The sequence below is a fragment of the Typopeltis vanoorti genome, chromosome 21, assembly GCF_054136105.1.
Source record: "Typopeltis vanoorti isolate ZY-2024b chromosome 21, IOZ_Tvanoo_1.0, whole genome shotgun sequence".
NCBI lineage: Eukaryota > Metazoa > Arthropoda > Arachnida > Uropygi > Thelyphonidae > Typopeltis > Typopeltis vanoorti.
The window spans coordinates 56,127,972-56,155,771 of NC_143569.1; the positions used below are offsets into that span (position 1 = coordinate 56,127,972).

Consider the following 27,800-nt stretch of genomic DNA (forward strand, 5'->3'; position numbering starts at 1 on the left):
ATTAGGAGGCAATGCAGAAGGCAACTTTAAACTCAAGCCTATGTTAGTTTATGGTGCTCAAAATCCAAGATCTAACATTTATTGAAGAAATCAGCCCAATTGGAAAACAACTTGCATTTAATGAACTGGATGAAGATGTGAGAAACTTGCTCGATTCCCATTCAAAACAGTTAAGCAAGAATGATCTCCTTCAACTGAAGAACAGTGTGCATATGAAGAAGATAAGGAGTGCAAACAAGAAGAGAATGTCACGACTAAGAAGTTAACTACAAAAGAACTTGAACTAGTTTTCAATCACATTGAGCATGCTAAGGAAATTTTGTTTGATGCTGATCCTGATATGGAATGAAGCGTCGAAGTCCTCAGAAATCTTAATAAAGCAATTGCCAGATATCGCAAATTGCATGACAAGATGAAAAAGTCGACCAGTATTCAAACATCTTTACTCAATTTTTTTGTAAAAAGTAGCTCAATCAAATGTTTAAACATTAAATAAAAATTTAAGCAACTGATTTTTATTAACTTTGATGATTTTATCCTCTAATATAGCTTATACTGTAATTTTTTCAAATTTATGCTAACTGATGGACGAATTATAATTATTACTGGTTTTTCCCTTTCAGTCATTTTCTGACTGTGGGTGACTTGCATTGCCCACAAAGTGGGCAATTCAAGTAGAAAAGAAATGGTGAACAGGGTAGTTCACCATTTCTTTCCTCAACCCCTCAATTTTATCCAGAACTCGGGACTGGCATATGACTGGGACTTATTCATGACTGTAATCCATGTGTGTTCATGGGGCCGGTTTGCCTGTTCTGGGGGGGGGACCCCCCAGAACAGGCAAAGTCATACATAGTCATACATGGTATGACTATGTATGGTCATACCATGTTTGATGGGAAAAAGTACAGAGCCATGAAGTACCCACCCCTCATTAATGTGAAATAACATGTAGTTAATGACTATAAGAAACCATCTGTTCATTTGCACATGAAAGGCAGGTCATACGGCTGTAGTTTGTAATCTTCTATGCCAGAACCAACCAAATGCCTCTTGAAATGTCAAGATGAGCCTACATGGGGTTCTTCACACTGAAAGGTTTTCTGATCATTCTGACAAAACATCAGAGGAGACACAGTGAACAGTTCTTGGTGGTTTCTTCATCTTGATTGTCTTTCCTAAAGCTGGAGGAAAAGACTGGTGCTATGAGGATAGCCTTATCTTTGGTGATGTTACACTTGTACCATATGAATGTGAGAGAAGGGGAAGAGTCTTTGTGCTTCATAGACTTGCAAAGGACAAAATGTTTGCTTGCCATTTGAGCAGGGAACAAGTTTTCTGCATTTAGTCCTTTCAGAGGCTGAGATTTGTCAGTGTTTTTTTTATCGATATAGCTAAGTATGATGCTAGAGTTTTTGACTCGAGCTACTTGAAATAAGTTGTATTTTGATCTTGATCTGCTGTAGCATATTGTTGGATGATCAAGCTTTGAAAAACTAAGGATTATTTTTGTTATTTGTTTGGAGCAGGTGTTTTGATTAGAAAGTGGAAACAGTAATGAGACCATGGAAAGGAGTGGAAATCTTAGACATAGTCCTATCTAGAACTATTCTAGCGCTACAAAACAAGACTGAGAATGACTAGGTGAAGTAAAAACTTAAATAAAACTAATTGATGTTACTGTAGTTACATATATATTCATTTTGGCTTATTTCTTTAATTCATTTCTCATTTTCACTGCATATTAAATTGCTAATTAAGTCCTCATTCATTTGGCCTATGGCTTTACTTCTCTCTCTCTCTCTTGCTTAAAACATTTTTTCATTAATCTTTTCTTAGCATCAAATGGACAAGGTTCAGAGATGTTATCTCTGTTCTGTTGGAGGGAGGGAGGGAAGCACATAACTGCCTTGCTTTGATGGGTCACCAGAAAGTAACTAAAATTGGTTAGGATGGTAAGGTATTGCAAGTGAGATGAAAATTTACTTCTTAAATTTACTTTCTGGGTAATTCTAATCATATGATCAGATTATATTTAAATTCTTGTATTATTTGAACAGTAGCTGGACAAAACTGTCAACTCATTCAGTTACAACAGACATTTAGTATTTTGATTTCTTCACTTGTTTAAAATTTTCTTATTTGTTCCATTGCAGAATTTCTAATTGATTAAGTTTCATTTTCAGAGTGAAATATGTGTGCCAAGTTATATATATCCAATGAACCAACAGTAATTGATGATGCTCTCCTTCGCAAAGCTATTTTAGACCAAGGGCCTAAAGGACTACAAGCCAGTAAGCTGTTTAAAGAAGATGGAATAGATTATGGAACTACTGAGGATTTAAAGTTAGAATATAAAAGTAAGTATAATATTTTATATCTCTATTTATTATAAAATTAAATAAAATATGGATTTTCTGAAACTAAGGTTTTAGAAAATCTCTCTCTCAAACTTAAAATCATCCTTATCTGCTAGTTTATTTGGTTAAAGTTCTTCAATTGTCATGATTAATATCCCTCTACCTGTCTTTTTCCCTCTGTCCTCTCTGAAAATACAATATCCCTTACATACTATCCTTGTAACTATATAATTTTCTGTCAGCCAGAATCTTTTTTCTCATGATAATTTTTGGCCAAGTACAGCTGGCTAATGTTGTAACTTCCTCTCCTTTATTTCTGATGCCTCTGGCATTCGTGTACATGCATTTCGACATCCCCTTGGATCCACAGCTATTTTTGCTTGAAGTCATTACCAACCCATTCAGCATGGAGGATTTGAAACCTGTGAAATACTGCATTTGGCATTGTAAAATCATCTCTTAATGTGACTTGCTTATATATGCAATAGCTGGTCTGAGGTTTGGCACATAGGACTCTCTGATCCTCCACACTATATATCTTCCCTTTTAAGAAAGTTATTTTCCCAATTTTCATACTTCAAAGTATGTAGTCATTCATTTCATTTTCTAACACCTTTCTCTTCTCACCATCCCTAATGAATGTACTGCTATTGTGTAAGGTGGCTTAGTCCACAACAGGACAATAAGTTATATAATGTAAATATCTTTCCCCTCTCTCAAGATTTGGTGTACAATTGTCATGATTATACTATACTATAATTGTCATGATTTCACTATACCAAAAACTTGAAAACTTAGTTTTTTAGACATTTAAATGAATTTCAACAAAAATACTTTTTATAATATATTTTATTAATAAAGTATTTGTTGTCAATCTACTGCTGGATGAAGGCCTTTCAAAGATGACTCCAAAACTATCTGTCCATGGCTTTCCTTTCCCATGTCACTGATGATATCATCAATCCACTGTGATTTAGGTTGGCATCATAGTCATTTTCCTCTCTCATGGAATCCAGTCCAGTACTTTTTTTTCTCCATCGTTGATCTTGTCTTCGAGAAGTATGCCCACAACACTGCCATTTCAGATTTTTCAGTCTTCTTACGAAGTCTGAGACTTTGGTTTGATTTCTTATTTATGTATTCTATTTGTGATCTAGTCTTGTGATTGAAAGAAGCATACTTCTTTCCATACTAAATTGTGTTGTTCTTAATTTTAAATTTTCTTTACATTCAGTGTCTGTATTTTTATGGCCATATGTCAATATAGGAAGAATACATTATTATCTCGATACGAACCACTCAACATATGAACTTTTCAAGATACAAACTTTTTTCATATCCCATTTTGACCTCTAGATACGAACCTATACCCGAGATAAACCGTGATGCTTTTCTTTTCAAATGAACTAAATCCTGTTTTACAGACTTTAGCTGAGCATGTGCTGAACCGTCTCTAGCGTAACGATTATTGTTATTACGTCGTATTTATCTGAAATATGACAAATGCTGCACGTATTTGCTTTTTTGTGTATATCTATTTCGATATTTGTGTAAACAAACAATACACTTTATGAAGATTTTTTTAGGTTTGTATTTATTATGTGTACTGTATGTATTTCTTTTTATAAGTGACGTGTTTTATTGTAGCTTCATATTTATTTTCTGAATAATCTACCAGATAAGCGTAATTTCACTGGTCAGCATGTTATTTTTAACATGGGGGCCAAAGAAAACTAAAAAAGAAGAGAAGAAGAAAATCACAATAGAAATTAAGTAAGAGATTGTGGAAAAATATGAGAAAGGAGTTAGGCAAAGTGATCTGTGCAAGCAGTATGATGTCCAAATCCACCATAGCTACAATTGTCAGGAAAGCAGATTTTTATAAAGAACTGGATGTGGCCAAAGGAGTATCTATTGTGTCATCTCAAAGAAATAAAGTTATGGAAGAAGAAATGGAAACTTTACTACTTGTCTGGATTAATGGAATGCAACTGAAAGGAGATAGTGTATCTCAAAACATGATCTGTTTACAAGTTCAAACTATTTACAAAGATCTTTTGCAGAACTTGCCATCCACTAGTAGTAGCAAAGACATCGGAGAAGAGTTTAAAGCTAAGAAAGGATGGTTTGAGAAATTCAAGAATAGAACTGGTATCCATAGTGTTGTTAGATATGGAGAAGGTGCTGACAAAGAAGCCGCTGAAAGGTTCGTGAAGGAATTTCAGAAACTGATGGAGTTAGAAAGTTACAGACCAGAACAAGTTTTTAACTGTGATGAAACTGGGCTTTTCTGGAAGAAAATGCCTAAGAGAATGTTCATCACTAAGGGGGAAATTTCATTGACAGGACACAAGTCAATGAAAGACAGACTAACTTTGCTTTTTTGTGCCAATGCCAGTGATGACCTGGAGATGAAACCTCTGAAAATCCCAGTCTTTAAAATGCAGAAAGTTAGTAGGCACAAACTCAGCATTATGTGGAGAGGTAATAGCAGAGCTTGGATAACCAGGCAATTCTTCTGTGAGTGGATGGCAGAGGTCTTTGCTCCCCCAGTGAAACGGTATCTTCAAGAAAAGGGTCTGCCTGAGAAAGTTCTTCTTATAATAGACAATGCTCCAGCACATCCACCACAGTTGGAAGAAGATTTGGTTGAAGAGTTTAGTTTCATCAAAATTAAGTTCTTGCCTCCTAATACCACACCACACCAAGACAGACTAACTTTGCTTTTTTGTGCCAATGCCAGTGATGACCTGGAGATGAAACCTCTGAAAATCCCAGTCTTTAAAATGCAGAAAGTTAGCAGGCACAAACTCAGCATTATGTGGAGAGGTAATAGCAGAGCTTGGATAACCAGGCAATTCTTCTGTGAGTGGATGGCAGAGGTCTTTGCTCCCCCAGTGAAACGCTATCTTCAAGAAAAGGGTCTGCCTGAGAAAGTTCTTCTTATAATGGACAATGCTCCAGCACATCCACCAAAGTTGGAAGAAGATTTGGTTGAAGAGTTTAGTTTCATCAAAATTAAGTTCTTGCCTCCTAATACCACACCACTCCTCCAACCAATGAATCAATATGTTATTTCCAACTTCAAAAAGCTTTATATAGGGTGTCCCAAAATTCACGCAAGAAGTAATTTTGATAGAAAACACAGGTTTTTAATTAAAAATTGTAATTTCTTATTGATTCATAAAGTATACAGTATAGGGTTATGCTTGGAATAGCATATCGGGTAAATAGCCTCCATGGTTTTGCTGGCACATACGCACTCTTTTGTCGAAATTTTCCATGACCATTTTGCATAAATGTGGCTGAATTTCATTGATACAGTGCTCAATTTCCTCCTTCAAGGCATGGGTGGTCGTGGGCTTGTTGGTATAAACCTTAGACTTCAAAAAACCCCAAAGAAAAAAGTCCAATGGCGTTAAGCCATGATCTGGGCGGCCAATTCTGATCACCAAAATGGGAAATTACTCGACCACGAAATGACTCATGCAGTAATTGATTGTTTCTCGAGCTGTATGGCATGTGGCACAGTCTTGTTGAAACCACATGTCGTCCACATCCATATCCACATCAATTTAGGCACAAAAAACTGGATTATCATGTTGCAATAGCGAGCACCATTAACTGTTATTGCCTTACCAGCCGCATTTTTGAAGAAGAATGGACTGATGCCTCGAGCCCAAAATTCACACCAAACAGTGACACGTTGTGGATGCATTTGTTTCTCAACAATCACTCGTGGATTTTCTGAATCCCAAATGCGACAATTTTGTCGATTAACGAAGCCATCAAGATGAAAATGAGCCTCATCGCTGAAGATGATTTTGTTCAAAAAATAAGCATCCACTTATTGTTGTTCCATAATCCATTCAACGACCTCTCTTTGCTGTGTGTAGTCAGTAGGCTTCAGTTCTTGAGTCAATTGAACTTTGTAAGCATAAAGATGCAAATCTTTCGTGAGAATACGCTGTAGAGAGCTTCTCGAAATGTCCAATTCAAGACCACGGTGCCAAATTGATGTTCCTGGACTCTCAGCAACACTCTCACGAACTGCTTCGATGTTTTCTGTTGAACGACTTGTTGAAGGATGGCCAGAGTGTATAAGATCACTAATTGATCCAGTTTCCTTGAATTTTTTAATTAAGCTTTTCACAGTTGATGAAGTTAAATCACTATTCTGACCATATTTTGTACGAAAATTGCAAACTGTAGCTGCCAAACCTTCATTATTTATAAAATATTGCTCAACAATAAAAATGCATTGTTCTTTCGTGTAGCGCTCCATTTTTAATAACCCTGAACTGTCAGCTCTCACGCGGTCTTTTTTTCTCATTGGCAACACTTTACCGCACAAATGGTGCTAAATTTAAATCTTGCATGAATTTTGGGACACCCTGTATATTCAAAAAGTTTTTTTCCAAAGATGTTTTGAAGTTATCACCGACATAGAATTAATCCTCAGGAAATTCTGGAAGAATCACTTCAATATTCTTCATTGTTTGCATCTTATTAGTCAGGCATGAGAAGATGTTTCTGTGAGAACTATAAAATCAGCCTGGAAAAAGGTGTAGCCTGACTGTGTCCGAGGAACTGCATTGGAAGGACCTGAAAGTGAAATTGACATTGTAGATATAGTTGTCTCCTGGGCAAGACCATGCATTTGGAAGTTGATGAAGCAGATGTAGAGGAGCACAACATTGAGCTGACCACTGAAGAGCTACTGGAGTTAAGAAGAGAGCAGGAAAAAAAGAAAGGGATAAGGAGGAAAAGCAAATGTCTTCAGAGGATGAAGAAGACAGCAACAAAAAGGGAGCAATTTCAACAAGTGACATAAAAAAAATCTTGTAGCATTGGGGCAAGTTGCAAGAATTGGTTAACAAGTGGCATCCAAATCAAGTTGTTGTTTCTAAAGCTACCAATATTTTTCAATGACAATGTCATTAATCACTTTGGAAGGGTGTTAAGGAAATGACAGATTCAGTGAACGTTGGATAGGTTTTTAAACCTCCCTCACCTAAGAGACAAAAAGAAGCAACTGATGACAACAAATCAAAAAACTCCTGAACCACAAAACCAGCCACAAGAAAATTGATTTTTTTTACAATTTAATGGAAGATGGTTTTCATACTAATCATGTAAAACCAAAGATTTCATAAATAAAAATTAATATGTAATGGTATACAAAATGCATATTTCTAGTGTAAAAATGCTCCTCCTCCATTTCTTTGCATTTTCTTCATTTAGTTGAGAATAGTGTTTTTATTTTTTTGAATTTTTTTTTTGAATTTTTGAATCTTGGAACGGATTAATTGATTTCCCATAAGATATAATGGAAAATTGGGTTTCGAGATACGAACTGTGGTTAGGAACGAATTAAGTTCGTAAGTCGAGGTACCACTGTATTATTATTATGTGGCACCTCCAGGGAGTCGAAAGACTCACCAAGGGAGGACACCTACTCTACATCTCTCTGCCTCCACCACTCAATCCACCAACTGCAACTACGCCAATGCCATCGACCGCCCACCACCAGTATTTCCACAGACAGTCACAAACATCCATGCCCATGGCAGGATTTGAACTCACAGCCTTTTGATGGAGAGTGGATATGCTAACCACTCAGCCAACCAGGCTAGCATTGGTTGAAAACTTTTCTCTTTAGGCATAATGCATATAATATAAACATAATATATAAAAGAAAATTATATTAAACCTATGTGGAATAATGACTAGGAAGAATTATTAATTTGACATACCTGTGTGCATTTTTTGAAGATTAAAATGACATATAATTGGTACAAGATTGTCAGAGCTGAGATGGTATATAATTAGAAGTGTTGAACATAAAGAACCAATAACTGAGAATAGAAATACATACAAGATAGCCAAAAAAATTTGAATAAAACCAATAATGAGAAAATGAATTATGCAATCTATGAACAGACAGACAGTATACAAAATTATTATTATTATTATTATTGCATGAACACCACAATGGACTCCTAAAGCTACCTTACCTAAAGCTACTAAGACTCACTGTGGTAGACCCAAAGATGCAATCAAACAATTTCTAGATGGACTGCCAGATGATACCACTTCAGTTGGTACAGTATAGAGTAGATTCTGTTGTGTCATTTCTTATTTAGTGGTTTCAAAATATTATTACAGTAACTGCTCATCATGTGAGACCCCACTTAACAAGCAACATGTTTCTCATATTGAATCTTGAAATCATTTCACATTAACTGCATAAAAAATCTATTCCTCACATTCTTCTTCACTGTATCTTTACACAACTTCCAGGAATGGTCTCTTGTTCATTCCTCTCACCCTCAACTCTTTTTATAATCCCTTCAGTATTAATCTGGCAAAATCCTTTCACTAACTTGAAGAGGTCTCTATCATATCACCTCTTTTCCTTCCATTCACCTAACAATCTACATTCCCTTAACCATTCTGCATTGCCACCATTCCAGACTCCTAATAGCATTGTGATTATTTGTCTCTGGATCCTTGTGAGTGTTTCCACATTACAATGAAATGAAAACTATTTGAGCACAATAGTCCATATGTGATCTGACCAGCCTTATATAAAGGCATCAATACCTCTTTACCTTACATCACTACCTTATCTGTATAACTTTTTATCAGTGTACTTTATATTATATCAGCAATATGATGTGTAGTCTTCACATCATATTGCAATGTGCCTGTTTATGTTTTTGTAAAACATACTGCAGAAACTCCATAATCTCTCTCTCTCATTTTTTAAAAATTCAAGTTGTGACTAAAGACTGAGAGGCATCATAGTTCATGAGCTATACTTAATGAATTCAAAACACACAACATTTTATAAATGCTAGACTTATTTTACCAAATTACAAGGGAGGATCTATTCTATTGTCCCATTACAGATGTAAGGATTTTAATAGGTTATGCTTTAATAACTAATGAAGATATGAAAACTTCTACAGACAGTGAAGTAGGTGTTTTAATATTGGTAATACAGAGTTTCTAACTGATGCTATTCTTTAGGTTTATTCTTAAAATTATAGTAAATATTTTTCAGCACATGTGAGTCAGCTGAGATACAATCAGTGAATAGTCCGTTTTTTCCCCCGTTTTTCTACGTTTTTGAGTGCTAAATTGTTTCTCTGAATACGAGTATACTTCAGTGGTTGTTTTTTGGAAGTTAGTTGCTGTCGCGATATAATATATTTTGGTTACCATCGGAATCGAATGCATAACGGTGGAAGATAAAACGAAGCTAAGTTTTCATTACTATATTTAGTTATATTTCATTTTATTTAGTGTACTCAAATGTTTTGTTTTGCTTGTAATTGTTTGTACTTTTTTTTCTATTTATTTAATGGAATTTATTAATTGAATAATTAACGATTACGCTACTTGGCAGTAAGGAATGATGGCGGATTCAGCTGCAGTTGCAAGTGGCGTATCGCCAAGTCCTCTGCCATTTAAGAACTCTATTATAAGAAATATCATAAGGGATTTTGTGGCATGCAGTACTTGCAGCATGTATGCGTCTCGGGAATTAGATATATGGCTTGTTAAAGAGAGCGGAGAGCGTATGTGTGCAAAATGCAGGCAGTGGGAGGAAATAAGTGTCGAATTATCAATATCCGACCTTGTTGCTCCAGGAATGGGGAATGAATGTAGGAAGACAAGTAGTGTGATAGGAGAGAATTAAAAAATATATATATATGAATGAGAAAATAATAGTTGATAGTGTGGAAGGCATGAGTGACTGTGAAAGTTAAGGAGATGGTTTTGTTTGGGAGAGTGAATTTAGATTAAGAGTGACTGACCTGCAGAGGGAGATAGATGAGCTGAAAGAGGAGGTGGAATGTCTTGTGAATGAGAGCAGAAGTATGAAAGATAAGATTAGGAGAATGGAAGAGATAAATGCAAGCCGAATCAGAGTGGGGGAGAGAGAGAGAAATTTGGGAGTGTTAGAAGAGGAGAGAAAGGAAACAGAAGAGAGGGAATGAGTGAGAGGTATCTGGGTGCTAGAAGAGGAGAGAATGGAAACAGTAGAAGAGAATGAATGAGAGAAAGAGGTATGGGAATGCTAGCAGACGAGAGGATGGAAACAGTAGGAGAGATGGAATGAGAGAGAGAGATATGGGAATGATAGAAGACGACAGGTTGGAAACAGTAGGAGAGACGGAATGAGAGAGATGTATGGGAGTGCTAGAAGAGGGAAGAATGGAAACAGTAGGAGAGAGAGCGGTATGGGAATGCTAGAAGAGAGGGAATCAGAAAGACCTATGGGAATGAAAGAAGAGGAGAGAATGGAAACAATAGGAGAGAGAGAATGGTAAGAGGTATAATGTATGGCGACTCAATGATCTGTGGTGTTCAAGATAGGATGCATGAGGCGTGTTTGCCAGGAGGAACAATAGAAAGGGTGGCTATGGCAATTAAGAGAGGTGAAAGGGTGGATGAGATGATTGTGATGGTAGGAACAAATGATTTGAGTGGTAATGTAAGTTGGGCAGGGAGAAATATGAGATTTTTGCTTGAGGCTGTACGGAAGAAGACAGAGAGAGGAAAAATAGTGTGTGTGTTGCCTAGGTATGATAATGATGAACTGAGCAGAAGAGCAGTGATATTGAATGGCATAATAGCGAGAATGTGTGACAAGAGAGGACTGGTATTTGTGGATACTTGGAGTGTGTTTGAGGAAAGAGAGGAATTGTATGCGAGAGACAGCTTACATTTGAATGAGGAAGGACGTAGGCATCTGGAGAGATTGCTGTTCTGAACGAGTCAGTGTGTCCCAGGGAGGATGATAGCAGGGGTGGCCTCCTGTGGGAATGGATACTTGGGAGAAGGGAGACGATGTCAGGTAACACTGAGCCCAGTGGAGTCTAGAAGGGATAATGCTGGGTATAGAAACACTAGCATTTATATGCTTTATACTAATTCCAGGAGTATCCGGAATAAGGGAGAGGAATTGGTGGCGCAGATAGCATCGGCCTGGCCAAAAATTATTGGGATCACTGAGACATGGTTGACAGAAGGGGATATAATTACAGGAATAGAAGTTGCTGGATATAGCATTTTTCATCAGGATAGGAGGGGAAAGCTTGGTGGTGGGGTACAGCTTATGATAAGTGATGACCTATGTCCTCTAAGAGTGGAGGCTTTGGAAGGAAGTGAGACAAATGATTTTGAGAGCATATGGTGTGAGGTAGAGGTAGGCAAGACAGGATATTTAGTGGGGTGTTGCTACAGACCCAGGAGCACAGAGGATGGGGACCAGGAGATGTTTAGACAGCTAAGTTTGGCAAGTGCAAGAAGAATGATTGTTATAGGAGATTTTAACTACAGTAGTATAAATTGGAGAGAGGAAGATGCATGTAGCAATAGGGGAATGGAATTTCTAGAATTCTTGAGGGACAAATGTCTTAGGCAACATGTAACAGAGGGAACAAGAGGTTCAAGAGTTTTGGATTTGGTTATAGCATCAGAAGAGTTCATAATAACTGAGATGACATCTCTCCCACCAGTTGGAGAGAGTGACCATATGGTTTTACTTGGAAAATGAATAGACATGCAGCAGTATCGGGAACTTATGTGGAATTATAAAGCAGGTGATTATAATAGTCTTAGACGTCAACTTGGGGAAGTTTCATGGAGGGAGGAATTGGAAGGTTGGGATATCATTAGTGCGTGGGAAATTATGAAAGAATATTTGTTAGCAGCAATGGTAAGTTGTATAACACGAGTGAACAAGAGGACACAATTTGGAGGAAAGCGGATGACACACAATATTAAACAGGAATTGCATGCGAAAAAAGAGGCTGTGGAAGAGATATAAGGAGATAGGAGAAGAGAAGCTGCATGAAGAGTATAAGACACAGGCCAGAAGAGTGACTAGTATGGTAAGGAAGATGAAACTGGAATATGAGAGGAGATTAGCCCTAAGATCCAAAGAAAATTCTAGGGAATTTTTTAGCTATGTGGCCAGCAGGAGGAGAAATGACTGTGGAAGAATGATATTGTGGGATAAAAATGGGAATAGAGTGACTGATGCAGAGGACATAGTGGAATTGTTCAATGAACACTTTATTGTAGTATTTCATCCTAGAGGAGTCAGTTTTAATGCTAGAGGGATAGGGCTGGTTCGAGGTTTAGAGGTACAGGAGGAGAGTGTATTTCAGATACTGAGTACTCTCGATGTCAGTAAAGCTTTGGGACTGGATGGTATTTCACCACGAGTTTTGAGAGAATGTGCCAGGGAACTGACAGTGCCTTTAACCTGGCTTTTCAATGAAAGTCTGGCTTCGGCAAAGATGCCCAGGGAATGGAAGGAAGGTAAGATAGTGCCATTGCATAAGGGTGGTAACAGACTGGAAGTATCTAATTATAGGCCAGTCTGTGTGTCATCGGTAGTTGTTAAGATCTTGGAGAAGGTAGTGAGGGACCATATACGATATTGGGCAGATGAGGGTAATGTTATCTGTGAGAGTCAACATGGATTTGTGAAAGGGTGCTCTTGTTTTAGCAATATGCTAGCTTTTTATAATAAAGTTACAAGAACATTAGATGAGGGAAAGGCATATACTGCAATTTTCTTAGACTTAGCAAAGGCATTTGACAGGGTGCCACATGATAAGCTGATATTTAAGTTGCAACACATGGTTCTGGATGACAGATTGGTCAACTGGATTCAGGATTGGCTGTCTGATAGGTATCAGAGAGTTGTGTATGGTGGAACAGTTTCAAGGAGGCAGAAGGTTACAAGTGGGGTCCCACAGGGTTCAGTACTAGGACTTATATTGTTTAACCTTTATATCAATGACATTGCCAGTGGATTGCAAGGGGATATTCAGTTGTTTGCGGATGATGCGAAGCTGGGAAGGATTATTAGTAATAGTGCAGATGTGGTGGCCTTGCAAGAGGATTTGAATAAGCTAGATAGATGGGCAAATGAATGGGGGTGTCGGTTTAATGCAGCAAAATGTAAGGTCTTGAGGTTTGGGAAACATCGATGGGATGCTGCATACTGAATGGGAGGAGTTATGGTGGAGGAAGTAGGGGAGACGAGAGATCTGGGGTTGATGGTTGATAGAAACCTGAAGTTTAGGGGACATATTGCAAAGGTTGCTGCAATTATGAGAAGGACACTGACCTGCAGAGATAAGAGGGTTATCATTCCATTGTATAAGTCTGTGATCAGACCACACTTGGACTATTGTTCTCAGATTTGGTCTCCAGGATTTGAAGGGGATAAATTAATTGCGGAAATGATACAGAGATGGATGACAAAGATGGTTTCAGGACTGTACAAGGATAGTTATGAGGATCGGCTGAGGGAATGTGGACTGCAGAGTTTGGTGGATAGAAGGAGAGGTGATATGATTGAGACTTTTAAACTGTTGAGAGGTGGTTACAGGGTTGACACTGGGGAGTTCTTTGGCATGGTTGAACAGTGGGAAGGAGTGATGACAAGAGGCCATCCCTGAAAGTTACGAAAGGAAACTGTGAGCAAGAGGGTGAGGAGTGGTTTCTTTGCATGGAGGGTGGTTGAGCTGTGGAACGCAATGCCTGATGGAGTGGTGAGAGCGAGAACGGTCAACGAGTTTAAGGAGTGGTGTGATAGACTTTGTGTTTCTTGGGGGGGCGACCTCCCCTTGATGAGTCTTGACAGACTTTATGTTCTTAGGAAGGATCGCCCACGATGAGTCTTTTGACTCCATGGAGGCCTGAATAATAATAATAATAATAATAACTAGATCAAAAGAGGAGCAGAAAATATGAGATTGAGTTAAAACTAAAATTGAAAATCAACAGTTGAAAGAGAAGGAAAATATTGAAAATTGCTGTATCCATATTAAGGATAGCATAAAAGTAGCAGTAGAAAACTTAGAATTCAAACTAAAATACAGTGTAAAAATGGTTTAATGAAGAATGTGAGCAAGCTAAAAAAAGAGAGAGAAAAGAAAAAAAAAAAAAAATATCTGGCTTAATAATCAATCTCTTAACCGATCTCAGCAGCGTTGCATCAGAAGTGGGAGAATATCGACCTAGAGAAACTAGTAGTGTGATAGAAGGAGAGAATAACGAGCAAAATATAAATGAAAAAGTAAGTGTGGGGGTGTGGAAAGTTTGAATAATTGTGAAGTTTTCGGAGATAGTCTTAATTGGGAGGATGAATGGTGAGCAAGAGTGGGTAGCTTGCAGAGAGAGAGATGAACTGAAAGAAGCGGTGGATGTCTCGGGAATGAGTTGAGACAGATGACATTAAGCAAATGGAAGAGATGAATGCAAGGTGAATCAGAGTAGGAGTGAGAGAGAGTTATGGGATTGATAGAAGAGCAGAGAATAGAAATGGTAGAAGAGCGGGAATGAGAGAGAGTTATGGGAATGATAAAGAGGAGAGAATAGAAACAGTAGAAGAGAGGGAATGAGAGAGAGTTATGGGAATGATAGAAGAGGAGAGAATAGAAATGGTAGAAGAAAGGGAATGAGAGAGAGTTATGGGAATGATAGAAGAGGAGAGAGTAGAAACAGTAGGAGAGGGAGAAAGAAGAATGGAAAGGAGTGCTGGAACTAGGGATAGAGAGAGATACCAAGACATCAGGTAAGTATGGGAACATGAAGAACATTTTTATGAAAGTGTTAGAGGAGAGAGAGAGAGAGCTAGTGGGGGTGGGGATGCAGGTGAGCAATCAAGGAACAGAGAGTGGTGAGAGGTGTGATGTATGGAGACTCAATGATCCGTGGTGTTCAAGATAGGATACCAGAAGAGGGTTTGCCTGGAGGAATGATAGAATGTGTGGCTATGGCAATTAAGCAGGGTGGATGAGATGATTGTGATGGTGGGCACAAATGAATTGACATGCAGTGTAAATAGGGTGGTATAAATCTCCTAGATTACAAAAGGAATGTACAATAAAAGATGGAACAAACTTACAGAGGCTCTATGTCACGCACTCATCCAAAGGTCCTGCACTAAAGTCCCTATGCTTTTCCTTTCATCTCGAGCCTTAGGCTTCCATCTGGAGAGTCTTGTTTCAGGGGTGTTTCGTCAGGATATTGGCAGGCTTTGGACTGCAGTTTTCCAGTACTCGAAAAGTCAGTCAAGAGGTTTCAGCATACAGGCTTGAAGATCGCGCTGAGGCTTTTGGCTTTGATTGACCTCCCACGGCAAAAGGACATCCAACTGACACTGCCTCGGGTATTTACATCAGCTGTTCTCTCATTATTCCCATTCTTCTCCTCTGGCGTGGGTTTGCCGTAATGTCCGGTCTTCTGGATCCTACTTCTGGAACTTCTACCTCTAACTGCTGATATTTCAGCCTTAAACTGCCAACTCCCTGGTTCTCTGCCGCCCATGATGTTCGGCTCAGTCCCTTTTTATTTCACATTCTCTGGGATCTTGCACGAAAGGTTGTAACCCCCGAAGAATTCGACACGACTCCTTGATCTTCTGTTAAGACCGACCCGTTCTTTCTTCTCCTCTGTGCACTCCTTTAATCCTATCTTGTCGGGCAGTGGTAATTTGTCTGAAACTTGCCAATCTCTTTGGCACTTAACTTTGAAGGTGTTTATACGCAGAACTCGCAAACAACTTTCTTATACACTTAAATCATAAACAACTTTCTTGTGCCCTTATACATAGCTATCATACAAAGTTCCAGTGGCAAAGTTGCCTTTGTTTTTTACATTCTAGAAATCTTTGTTAAAGCAGTAAGTACAGTCAATTCCCACAGGGTTATTTTCATTAATATTTAGCGTAAAATATATAGAGACATACAAAGTTATATTTATAACAATCTCATGAGACTTGATCTCGGTAAAAATCGATGTAAAGCTCTTTGGTACTTCCAAGCTACATCGAGTTTTACAGCAGTAATGAATTAACCACAGAAATACATAAACTCGTGAAATAAAGTGAAAATTACTGAGGGATATAGCTGCTGTCTGCAGGCTACAAAATTTTAGTAAAATAATCTCATCACATGCTGAAGAAAATATAGGCAAATATCAAGCAGGATTCTGAAGAAACAGTTCACAGTTGACCAGATCTTTACACTAAGACAGATACTAAAGAAAAAAAAAAGGAAATATAATTGGGAAGCCCATATTATTTTATTTATAGATTCTAGAATAGCATGTGATGGCATTCATAGAGAAAGTCTTTTGGGAATATTAAATGAACTTGGAATACCTCATAGAATAATATGTTTAATCAAAATTTGAACACTGAGAGTAGAAACATGATATTGGCTAATGGAATTAGATCTGAACCTTTTGCTATTAAGATTGGATTGAAGCAAGAAGTTGTCCTTTCACCCATTCTATTTAATATAGTTTTAAAAAAATGTATTCGAGCAACTGTAAAAGTTAACACATGCAGATGATGTGCAGATGATCTCGTCCTTATTGCTTCTTCTTCTTCTTCCTAACACGGAATATAGGCCATGTGGCCTGTTCCGGTCTCATGCCATCTCTTTCTTGGTCTTCCGATTCTTCTTTTTCCACTTATTTTGTATCTGTATAATATTTTTGGTAGTCTGCTGTTGTCCATTCGATTTAAATGTTCTAGCCATTTTTGTTTATACTGTCTTATGTAGTAATTAATTGGTTTTATTTTTAGGGATTGTAAGATTTCTTCATTTGTTTTGTGGTCCCACTTGGTATATCCAACTGTTTTTCTGAGGAACTTCATTTCTGCTGTTTGAATTCGTTTTTCATCTTTCCTTTTCATGGTCCATGTTTTGCTTCCGTATAGTAGAGTTGGTTTTGACAAGACATTATATAGTCTGATTCTAGTGTGTTTTTGTACCAGGGATGGCCTAAATATATTATTTATTATGCCATTTACTTTGACAAAGTTTGATATTTTAGTGTCTATGGCTTTTTCTTCTTCGTATGATAGATCACATCCCAAGTATCTGAAAGTGTTTACTTGTTCTAGTATTTTATTATCTATCCCTATTTTACTTCTTATTGGGTTTTCTCCTTTGAATGCCATTATTTTTGTTTTTTCTTTGGATATTGTCATATTATATTGCTTTGAGATATCATTTAATGATTTTAATGATCTTTGTAAGTCATCTTCTGATGTAGCTAATACTATTTGATCATCTGCAAATAGTAGTGTATCTATCTTCATTTGCGGGGTCATTTGTATACCAAATGGGTTATTCTGTTTCCAGATTGTTAATATTTCATTTATATATATATTGAAAAGCAGAGGTGAGAGGGTACATCCTTGTCGTACTCCTCTTGATATATCTTTCCATTCTGAGGTGTGTTCTAATTTAACTGCTATTTTATTTCCTGTATATATTTCTTGAATAGATTGTAAAAGTTGGTTTGGTATGTTTAAATTGGTTAATATTTTAAACAATTTTTGTCTACTAATTTTGTCAAACGCTTTTTCATAATCAATAAACACCACATGTGTTTCTTTTTGAAATTCTCTTCTCTTTTCTATTAATAATTTTAAAGTAAAAATTGGATCTATGCAGGATCGGCTTTTTTGGAAGCCACTTTGTTCTTCTAGTAATTTGTTTTCTACAATGCTGCTTAGTTTCTCTTTTCATATTCCTGCATATATTTTATATCCTGTATTCAGCAGGCTAATTCCCCTATAATTATTGCAATTGTCTTTATTTCCTTTTTTATAGAGTGGGATGACCAGTGCTTTTTTCCAAGAGTTAGGGGTTTTTCCGGACATCCAAACCATATTAAAAAATTTCAAAAGTTTTTCATTAAATTTTTCACCTGCATTTTTGTATAGTTCTATATTTATATTGTCTTCTCCTGGCGTTTTCCTATTTTTCATCTTCTTTATTATATTTTTCAGTTCTAATATTGTGATATTTTCTATTAGGTCATTCTTTGTCTTATAAAATTTTAATTCATTGTTCTCATCTGTCCAGAGATTTTGGAAATAGGTCACCCATTTTTCTAAATCTATTGTTTGTATTTTTATCTTTTCTTTTATTTCTATATTCGTGTATTTTATTACTTTATAGGTTTTGAGTTGTGGCTTAAATAAATCCTTTTCTAGTTCTGTTACGAAATTGTTCTATCTTTCTCTATGTTTTTTCCTTACTTCTCGTTTTGCAATTGCATTATTTCTTTTATACTCTATTTCTGCTTCTATTGTTTTGGAATTTAGCCATTTCTGGTAACTGTCCTTTTTGGTTTTTATTATATTTTCTATTTCTTGGTTCCAGTCTCATAGTCCTCTTTTTCTAATCCATTTGTGCTTTATTCCTAAGGTTTCTGTTGCTGCTTTTGTGAGAATTTGTTTCAAATTTTCCCATTCATCTTCTATGTCACTTGATTCATGTGTGGTTTCTGTTTTTAAGTTTGTGCATTTTGATATTGTAGTCTAACTTGAGGATCCTGTAATGAAGAAATTTTGTGTGAAGAAATGTTGGCTGTAAGAATTTTCAATTCTATGTGTTTTTAGCCACTTTGGTTTAAAATGAATTTTTGCTGATACCATATAATGATCAGAATTTAATTCAAAGCCTCGATATGCTCTTATGTCTATAATTAACTCCCCTAATTTAAAATTTGTGATAACGTAGTCAATTACTGATTTGTATCCTCTGGCTGACCAAGTATATTTATGTATTTCCTTGTGTTTAAACATTGAATTCATTATTCTCATATTATTATAAATCACAAAATCGTGCAATCTGCGACCATTTTGATTACATGTATCTTTGCCAAATTTACCTATGTTTGTTTTGTATTTTTTGTTTCCTATTCTGGCATTTAAATCTCCTGCTAGCAGTAAATAGTCAGTTTTGTTTGTTTTATCTATGGCATTCTGTAATTCTTTATAAAATATATTACTGTCTTCTTCTTTTCCCTCTTCTGGTGCATATGCACCAATTATTGTTATGTGGCCTCTTAATGTCTTGAGTCTAATTTCTATTAGTCTTTCATTCAAATAGTTGTAATCGTCCTTATTGCAAGAACCCCAAATGAACTACAAAGGTTGATAAACAAGCTAAACGAAACCTGTAAAACATATGACATGACAATAAATATACAAAAGACAAAAGTGATGAAAATAGGGAAGAACAGAACTACCATCTCAACCACCCTAAATGGAGAACAAGTAGACAACTTCATATATCTTGGATCAAAACTAACAGAAACAATAGATGAACTCAAAACAATCAAGCACAGAATAGTGATAGGATGGACGACCACGTTTCAGAAAATATGGAAAACAAACAAGATATCTAAGCAAGCCAAAATCAAATTATATGAATCAATAATTATACCAACAGTCATCTATGGAGCAGAAGCATAGACATTTAAGAAAAGAGAGGAGAAAAAACTGCTGGCATTTGAAATGAAATGCTTAAGAAAAATAAATAGAACAAGTTGGTTAGAAAAGAAAACAAACAGCACAGTCAGACAAGAATTATTGTATAAAAAGACAATAATAGAAAAAATTAGAAAACAACAACTGAGATGGTTTGACCACACTGTATGCATGGACGCAGACAGACTCCCTAACGTCCTAATCAATACTTTTCCAACTGAAAAAAGAAGACCCGGAAGACCAAGAATTACCTGGCTGAAATTAATAAAGAAAATCTCGGTATGCAGAACACAGAACATATAAGGAACTTTTTCGAACAGCAAGGAATAGATAAGACTGGAAGATCCTGCTCAAGAGAAGACTCAACCCATCTTAGATGGAAGAGAAGATGATATATGCCTGGGGAAATGCTGAAGACATTAAAATAACATTCAGAAAACTTAAAACTTCTGAAAAACTAGGATTATCAATCACTCAGGATAAAATGAATATTTTAATCTATGTAGAAACAACAGTCAAGGAGAAAATGATCAGTTTCTCATCAATAACCTGAAATTTGAAAATGCCACTTCCTTTAAATATCTTGGATCATTGATCACTCAAGATAATAAAATTAGTATAGAAATATGAGTTATTATACATGCCTCTAGTAGATCTTATCAATCTCTGCATCATTTATTATCTTCCAAAATTCTATCAAGCAGTGTTAAAATAGATTTATATGGAGCAGAAACCTGGAGCATAACAGACCAAGATGCAAAACTTTTGCAGATCTATGAAAATAAAATACAGAGAAAAATGTAAGAAATTGAAGCATTGTGTAAACCTAGCTGAACATAAGTCATGAGAAGACTTGGTAAGAACACTGAAATATCAGGAAGATGGTAAAATATTCTGGAAGCTGTTAAAAAATCGTAGAAATGGAGGAAAGAGTGCTGTAAAAGGTATCAGAGATTCTTGATGACCTCAATACAGAAGTCGAAATGTCAAATGTTACTTTCCTAAAGTAAAGTAATTATTCTAACACGTGTTGTATCTCCATAAATTCTTCACTATGAATGCAGACCACCGTGTAACCTTAAAAGAAAGAAATATTCTTGTATTTAATTACACACATGCATGTGCACACTCATACACAAGAAAAGCAAGTGTCTTCAACTATTCTTTATTGAAAACATATTCTGTTTCTATTTTTAAGCAGTTAACCAAAGCCTTCACAATTTATTAAATAGGCTTCAACTATCCAGCAAGGAATCAGAAAATAATAACTATTTGGAACATTACTGTGCTTTCATTTGGCAGCTGTCAGTTCCATAAACACAATGCATGCTTTTCTTTGCAATCTTCAATCACAAAAAAAAAAAAAAAAAAATGCTAGAGATACATTAATTTCTCTATGGAATCCACAGAAATTCATCATTCATTCCTTCTGTTTATTTTCCTTATTTCTTATGGGATTCCATCACAACTCCTGCTTTTTTCTGTATCTGTTTCCTTTTTTTTTTTTTTACTACATCTCTCTCTCTCTCTCTTGCTCTCTAGTGATTCTTTTCCCATCCATTAGCACAACATAGCATACTCTGTATTCTCTATGATGTGTAACTGCATGAATGATGTCTTGACAGCAGGGCACCACAAACAGCACAGAGCAGTTTAAAGCCGAGCTGGATGCATTTATTCATGGTGCATTTAAAATGATGCTTCTGTCTATATCATGCAATTGGTAGAAAATATCTACATATATTTTAAATCCATTGATGTATGAGATATGTACATCTGGTTGATTCTCCTTGTTGATGCTAAACGAAGAACTGTTTCCATTGGTGGGTTTAACCATAAGGCTCAGCTAATCTTAATCACCTCATTGGTCATCTATTGGTAGAAATACTGCAAGCATAGGGCTATATCTTCTTACAAAAGAATATCATTTTGATGCACATTATTTTATCAACATAATAATATTTATATACATCTTTTATTCCGATTATTTAATTAACAGAACCAACAATAAAATCTTTCATAAACAAAATCATGTAAAGATATTTATATGAATTTTATTGTATACTATAACAGTCCTACCATGTTTAAGTTTATATTATTAACAGCTTCCTATCAACAATTTTCTTCGAAATTATTATTATTGCACGGCTGCCTCCATGGAGTTTGAAGACTCATCATGGGAGACCACAACCATCCACATAGGATCTGCTCTTGCTCCTTGAGCTAACATTTACTTCTGGCTTCTCTTGACATAAACACATTACATCATTAGTTTCATCAGCTACTAAAAAACTTAAAACCTTTTCTTTTCTGCTCAAGATGCTACTTTTCATCCATCCAGCTACTAGCTATACATATCCTAAATTCTCCCATCCTTAGAATATTTGCAGTGGTGCACCCAAAACTTCTCATAAAAACTCTTGATGCTGTCTAGAGGAGAGTGATTTGATATATGATCCCTCCCTACCGACTCACTTCAACCACTCTCACACATGCACTGTTTCAGCTCTTTCAGCTGTATAGGCACTTCCATGGTAATTGCTCACTGAACTAGTAACCATCATTTCACCTACATTCTCAATAGAAACAAGATGAAATGTAATGAAACAAGAGCAGTAGCTGTACACTAAACTTGCTTTAGTGTGCATTCTTTAGGCCTCTTGAAAAATTCAGATTGCTTGAAAATATTTTTTTTAAAGATTCCAAATACCAAATTTCAATGAACACCACCTAGTTAGATTCCCAGAATAACTTATGTTATAATAATTATTATTATTCAACATCTCCACAGAGTCACAAGACTCATTGTGGAAGGCCCATCTTAGACGACACAGTCTGTTGTAACCACTCATTCACCATTTTCACTACCCTAACAGGCAAGCATTTCATGGTCCAGCCATCCTCTATGCAAAAAAATTAGCCACTTCTCATCTTCTTGCTCACCACTTTCATTTGAAGCTTACAGGCATGGCCCCTTGTCCTTGTTCCTTCCTCCTTTTCTACCACATGAAAGATCTCCTCAGTGTTTTCAACCTTGAACTACTACTACTCAGCAGTTTAAATGTCTCATCACATCACCTCTTCATCTTCTATCCATCAAACCCTGTAGTCCACATGGCTCAGTTTAGCTCATAACTAACATTGTATAGTTCTGATATTATTTTTGTTATCTCCAAGATTAATTTATCCTCTTCAAATCCTGGTGACCAGATCTGGGTTTACTCTCATCACTTTTGCAATATGTCCTTTAAACTTCAAATTTCTATTGATCATCACCCCAGGATCCATTGTTTCCTCCATGTCCTCTGGTATAAGTTCTAGCAATAGAGTATTAAAGTTTCCCATCAATGAATCCCAAATTTCAAGACCTTATATTTATAATTTATATTTACATAATAAACTGAGAGATAAAAAGAGATCTAATATGTATGTTCACATTTTATTAGATACTTAAATTACTCTTCTCTAGACATTCACCATGATTGACCTCTGACAATGAACCTTTTAATTGTTAATAATTAAAATTACTATTTTTTTTAAAAAAAGGTGGTTTAATCTTATTAAACTGTTACCTTTGCTGTCATCTTATATAAACAGCAAAACATTTATCTCATAGAGAATGTGATAAAGTAATTACGAGAAGCAGTAGAATTTTAAAAATATTTCCTGAAATACAATCAAGTTAACATTAAATACTTGTAAAATCTGTTCTAATTATCTTGTTTCATTGCTAGATATTCTCAAGATTGAAAATCTATGGCAATTTAAATCTTTAAAGAAATTGCAACTGAGCAACAATATCATTGAGAAAATTCAAGGTCTGGAAGAGTTGATTAATCTTGTGTGGCTTGGTATGTATTTATGAAAAGCATGTTATTAAAATTCACATTTACTCATTATTATTAATTTTTTGATTGTTGCCTACTTCTATTATCTTTTTTACTTTGTCATGAAACACAAATAAGTTTGTAATAAAAGCATTCGATGCCTTAGGTCATTTGACTGTTGATCTTTAGAAGACTATTACAATTCTAAAGAAAACTAATATGAGGGCAGCCTGGAAAGTTCTGATATTATGCTCTTATGTTCTTATATCCTCGTATGCTCTTTCTTGTGGTTATATCAGTTGCTTTAATATCATTTTTGTATTAGGTATTTATCAGAACTTTCCAGTCTTCCCTCGTCATATTAAGGACCTTTCATGAAGACTGCGATCAGCTAGTATTTCTGAGGAATTTCATGCTCCATCTCATAGAAAACATGGAGGTGGATTTTATATAATATAATAATCATTGGAAGCTCCTTTTTGAACCCTATCAGGGCTGTGAAATTTTTTAAAAATTTATTTTCAAAAAGTGAAAACTTACTGTAAAACAAAAATCAAAAATCTTAAACTTCCTGGGGTCTGATATAATCAGTTAAGTTGCTTTTTACATTACCTTCTACGATATACAGGGGTTTCTTCCTATGGGCAAAATTGCAATTTTTTTTAAATTAATTTATTTGTGTGTGTGTGTGTGTCATTCTTGCACACAAGAAACTGTGATATCTATAGCAAATCAATGTCATATGTGAGTAGGGGTTAAGAGAAAAGTAAAGTAAACTGCTGATATTCTTTCTGAAGAGCTAGAGGCTGCAGTCTTTGTAGAACACTTTGTAGGGAAAGTCTCCACAGAACCAGGGTAAATGGAATTAAAAATGAATGGGAGCAGCAGGTTCAGTGAATCAGAAGTTCAGCTGCAATGGGATGTTGGACAGCTGTTGCTTGTGTTATTGTAGATTTAACAGAATGGGGGGGGGGGGGGCATGATGGATGCAGTTCTGTTGACAAGGACGTAGAGAAAGATATATTTGTAAAAGAGACACGAGGAAACTGACCATCTGTGAGACAATGGCTGGGAGCATCTTGAGAGAGGACCGATTAGCCAAACTTCACTCTTCTGGACAAAATCCCTGGAAGTTACGAAAAGAAGCTGTGAGCAAGAGGATGAAGAGTGGTTTCTTTGCATGGAGAGTGGTTGAACTGTGGAATGCATTGCCTGAGTGGTGAGAGCAAGAACGGTCAGTGAATTCAAGGAGTAGTATGACAGATTTTGTGTTTCCTAGGAAGGTCCTCCCACGATGAGTCTCTTGACTCCATTGAGGCCTGAATAATAATAATAATAATAATAAAATCAAGAATATTTAGGGAAGGTTTTGGTGTATCATCCGTATCTGCTCTACCATGCCAAGGTAGGGCAGATACGGCATCTCTGTAGTGTTAATAGCTGAACAGATGACAGTAATGTCTTGAATGAAAAAAGGATGTCAAGTTTCTTTTTGAAGCTGAGGCTATGGAAATGATGTGCTTGTGCCAGCAAAAGTTAGGAGTAAATGTCAGTCTGAGAAGAGAAATCTGGTCTTGACTGTTAAATAGTATTATGAACAGTGTGTGTGTGTGTGGGGGGGGTGAATCTGATCTTGGGCCCTTGCTGTTTAACTTGTTTGTAAATGATATATCATGTGGACTGACTGGGGATCTTCAGTTATTTGCTGAAGATACAAAGTTAAGAAGAATTATAAGTAGCACTGCTGATGTTAATTCCTTTCAGGAAGATTTGAATAGCCTTTTTACTTGGATGGAAGAGTGGGATTGTAGTCTTAATATCATAAGTGCAAGGTGTTGCATTTTGGAATGCAGAGATATAAGGCTGTGTACTATATCGATGGTACCGTTGTGAAGGAAGTGGATGAGTTAGAGATTTGGGAGTGATGGTTGACAGTAGATTGAAGTTTAGAGGGCATATTGCTAGTGTTGCACATCTTAGTTCTGCTATGATAAGAAGTACTCTAACATGTAAGTATAAGGAAGTGTTGACACTTGGACTGTTGTGCTCAGATCTAGTCACCTGGTTTTCAGTGTGATGTGGAGACATTGGAGAGGGTCCAGAGGTGAGTGACTAAGACAATATCAGGACTTTGGAATGCTGGCTATGGAGGGAGGTTGAAGAAATTTGGATTGTAGAGTTTGGTGGATAGGAGGAAGAGAGGTGACATGATAGAGACATTTAAGTTAGTGAGAGAATTTTATTGGATTAATCCAGAGGGGATTATAAAAAGAGTAGAAGGTGAGAGGGGAAGAACCAGAGGTCATCCTTGGAAGTCATGTAAAAGTGTGGTGAAGAGTATATTTTTTTTTTTTTTTACATGGAGAATTGTCAGTGAATGGAATGCATTATCAGAATGGGTTGTTAATGCAAGGAATGTTAAGGATTTTGAGATTCTATATGATAAATATGTTGTTAGTTGAATGAACCTCCCATGATGAGTCTGCCGACTCCATGGAGGGTGTAATAATATTGGTGCTACATTCTATGCCATTGCATTTGTTTGCTACAAACCAACTTCTCTTGTTGATTATTATTTTAACGGTATAATAGAACACAGAAACTAAGTAAATAATTAATTTATTAACTTGATGCTGATATTTCGCTGGTGTTATAACCACCATCTTCAGAGCACAAAAACACTGTTTGTCACAATACGCGAGACTAAAACAACATGGTGTACTTAAACAAAATTGTAGCAGCAACACAAAGACTAGAGTCCTGATTTTGGCGCCCTCTATCTGAAAAAAAAAAAAAAAAAAACTATCATATATTACTAGAGTCCTAGAAAAGTGCTAGTTTTTTCTTAATATGACTGTCTCCCAGATCTTCGGCAAGTTAATACAGCCATCAAGTCGGACCTAGCAGACCATGCTCTGGATACCCCTGCACATAGGATCAACTGGAAAAACACAAAAGTACTACACAGAAACCCGTATAAATCAGAGAGATTGTTCTTAGAGGCGACAGAAGCCTTAAAACACACTCCAAATCTCAACAAATATGGCTGTATTAACTTGTCGAAGATCTGGGAGACAGTCATATTAAGAAAAAACTAGCACTTTTCTAGGACTCTAGTAATATATGATACCTTTTTTTTTTTTTTTTTTTTTTTTTTTTTCAGATAGAGGGCACCAAAATCAGGACTCTAGTCTTTGTGTTGCTGCTACAATTTTGTTTAAGTACACCATGTTGTTTTAGTCTCGCGTATTGTGACAAACAGTGTTTTTGTGCTCTGAAGATGCTGGTTATAACACCAGCGAAATATCAGCATCAAATTAATAAATTAATTATTTACTTAGTTTCTGTGTTCTATTATACCGTTAAAATAATAATCAACATGTTCGACGAACACATAAGTCTGTCCACACGCTTAAACCAACTTCTCTCTTTATCCAGGTCTTTCACAGAATAATATAAGCACATGAACACAAGAAAGATATTTAATTAAACAAATATTTTGGTCTGGAAATAGCAGACCATCTTCAGTGGCACTACAAGAACAGTTTAAAAAAAATAAAAAAATACAAGGTGGAATACTAACAATAGATCATTTAAAAATAGAACAAGCCACGTGATGTTATATCACTAAGTATTAAAGGGAATATTTTTAGGCAGAGACATGATTGAAAAAATAAATATATTAATTAATAATATTAAATAACATAAAATTAATATGAATTAATGAGTTATCCTGATTAGACTTTCCAAGATTTTTGATATAGATATACAGTCATTCCGATTCAGGTTAGGATGATGGAGTAAGACCTCTACACTTTCTTTGAATAAATGTTCAAATTTATAACGGGATCTATGTAAGAGGTGAGTTTTTGACCAAAGGATGTTGTGGTTAGTTTCAATCCCATGCTGAACCAATCCAGATTTTTCAGGTTTGTTGTGATAATGAATTCTTTTTTCAAGAGAACATCCAGTTTGTCCAAAATAGGAGAGATCACAGTTGCAGGGAATTTGATAAACTCCAGGAAGAGACATAATTGAGCGTTTGTCTTTAGGAGAAGGAAAATGGGAAGATAATTTGTTAATAGGTGAATACGTAGCTGTTAACTCATATTTCTTCAGAATTCTTGTGATAGGTTCTGAAATCCCGAGATGTATGGAATTGGAACTCGACATATTGAATCTTTGTTGTTTTGTGGTGGATTATAAGAATCGAGAAGATGTTGAGTACTCTTTTCGGAAAAGCCATTGAGTTTCGTGTGTTGTTGGATAGTAGAAAGTTAA

The 27,800-nt window shown here is 36.0% G+C and overlaps 1 protein-coding gene across 4 annotated transcripts in view; it reads left to right on the forward strand.

Annotated features, from left to right (window-relative positions):
* Nucleotides 1-27,800, forward strand: part of LOC150094869 (dynein regulatory complex subunit 3-like) — a 304,780-nt gene that overhangs the window by 67,596 nt on the left and 209,384 nt on the right. For all 4 annotated transcript variants that reach the window (XM_090411304.1, XM_090411301.1, XM_090411303.1 and 1 more), the window contains 2 exons: nucleotides 2,187-2,360; nucleotides 23,427-23,543. In XM_090411304.1, coding sequence (XP_090267430.1) covers nucleotides 2,195-2,360; nucleotides 23,427-23,543 — 283 coding nt within the window. In that variant the 5' untranslated portion in view covers nucleotides 2,187-2,194. The remainder of the gene's footprint in view (nucleotides 1-2,186; nucleotides 2,361-23,426; nucleotides 23,544-27,800) is intronic.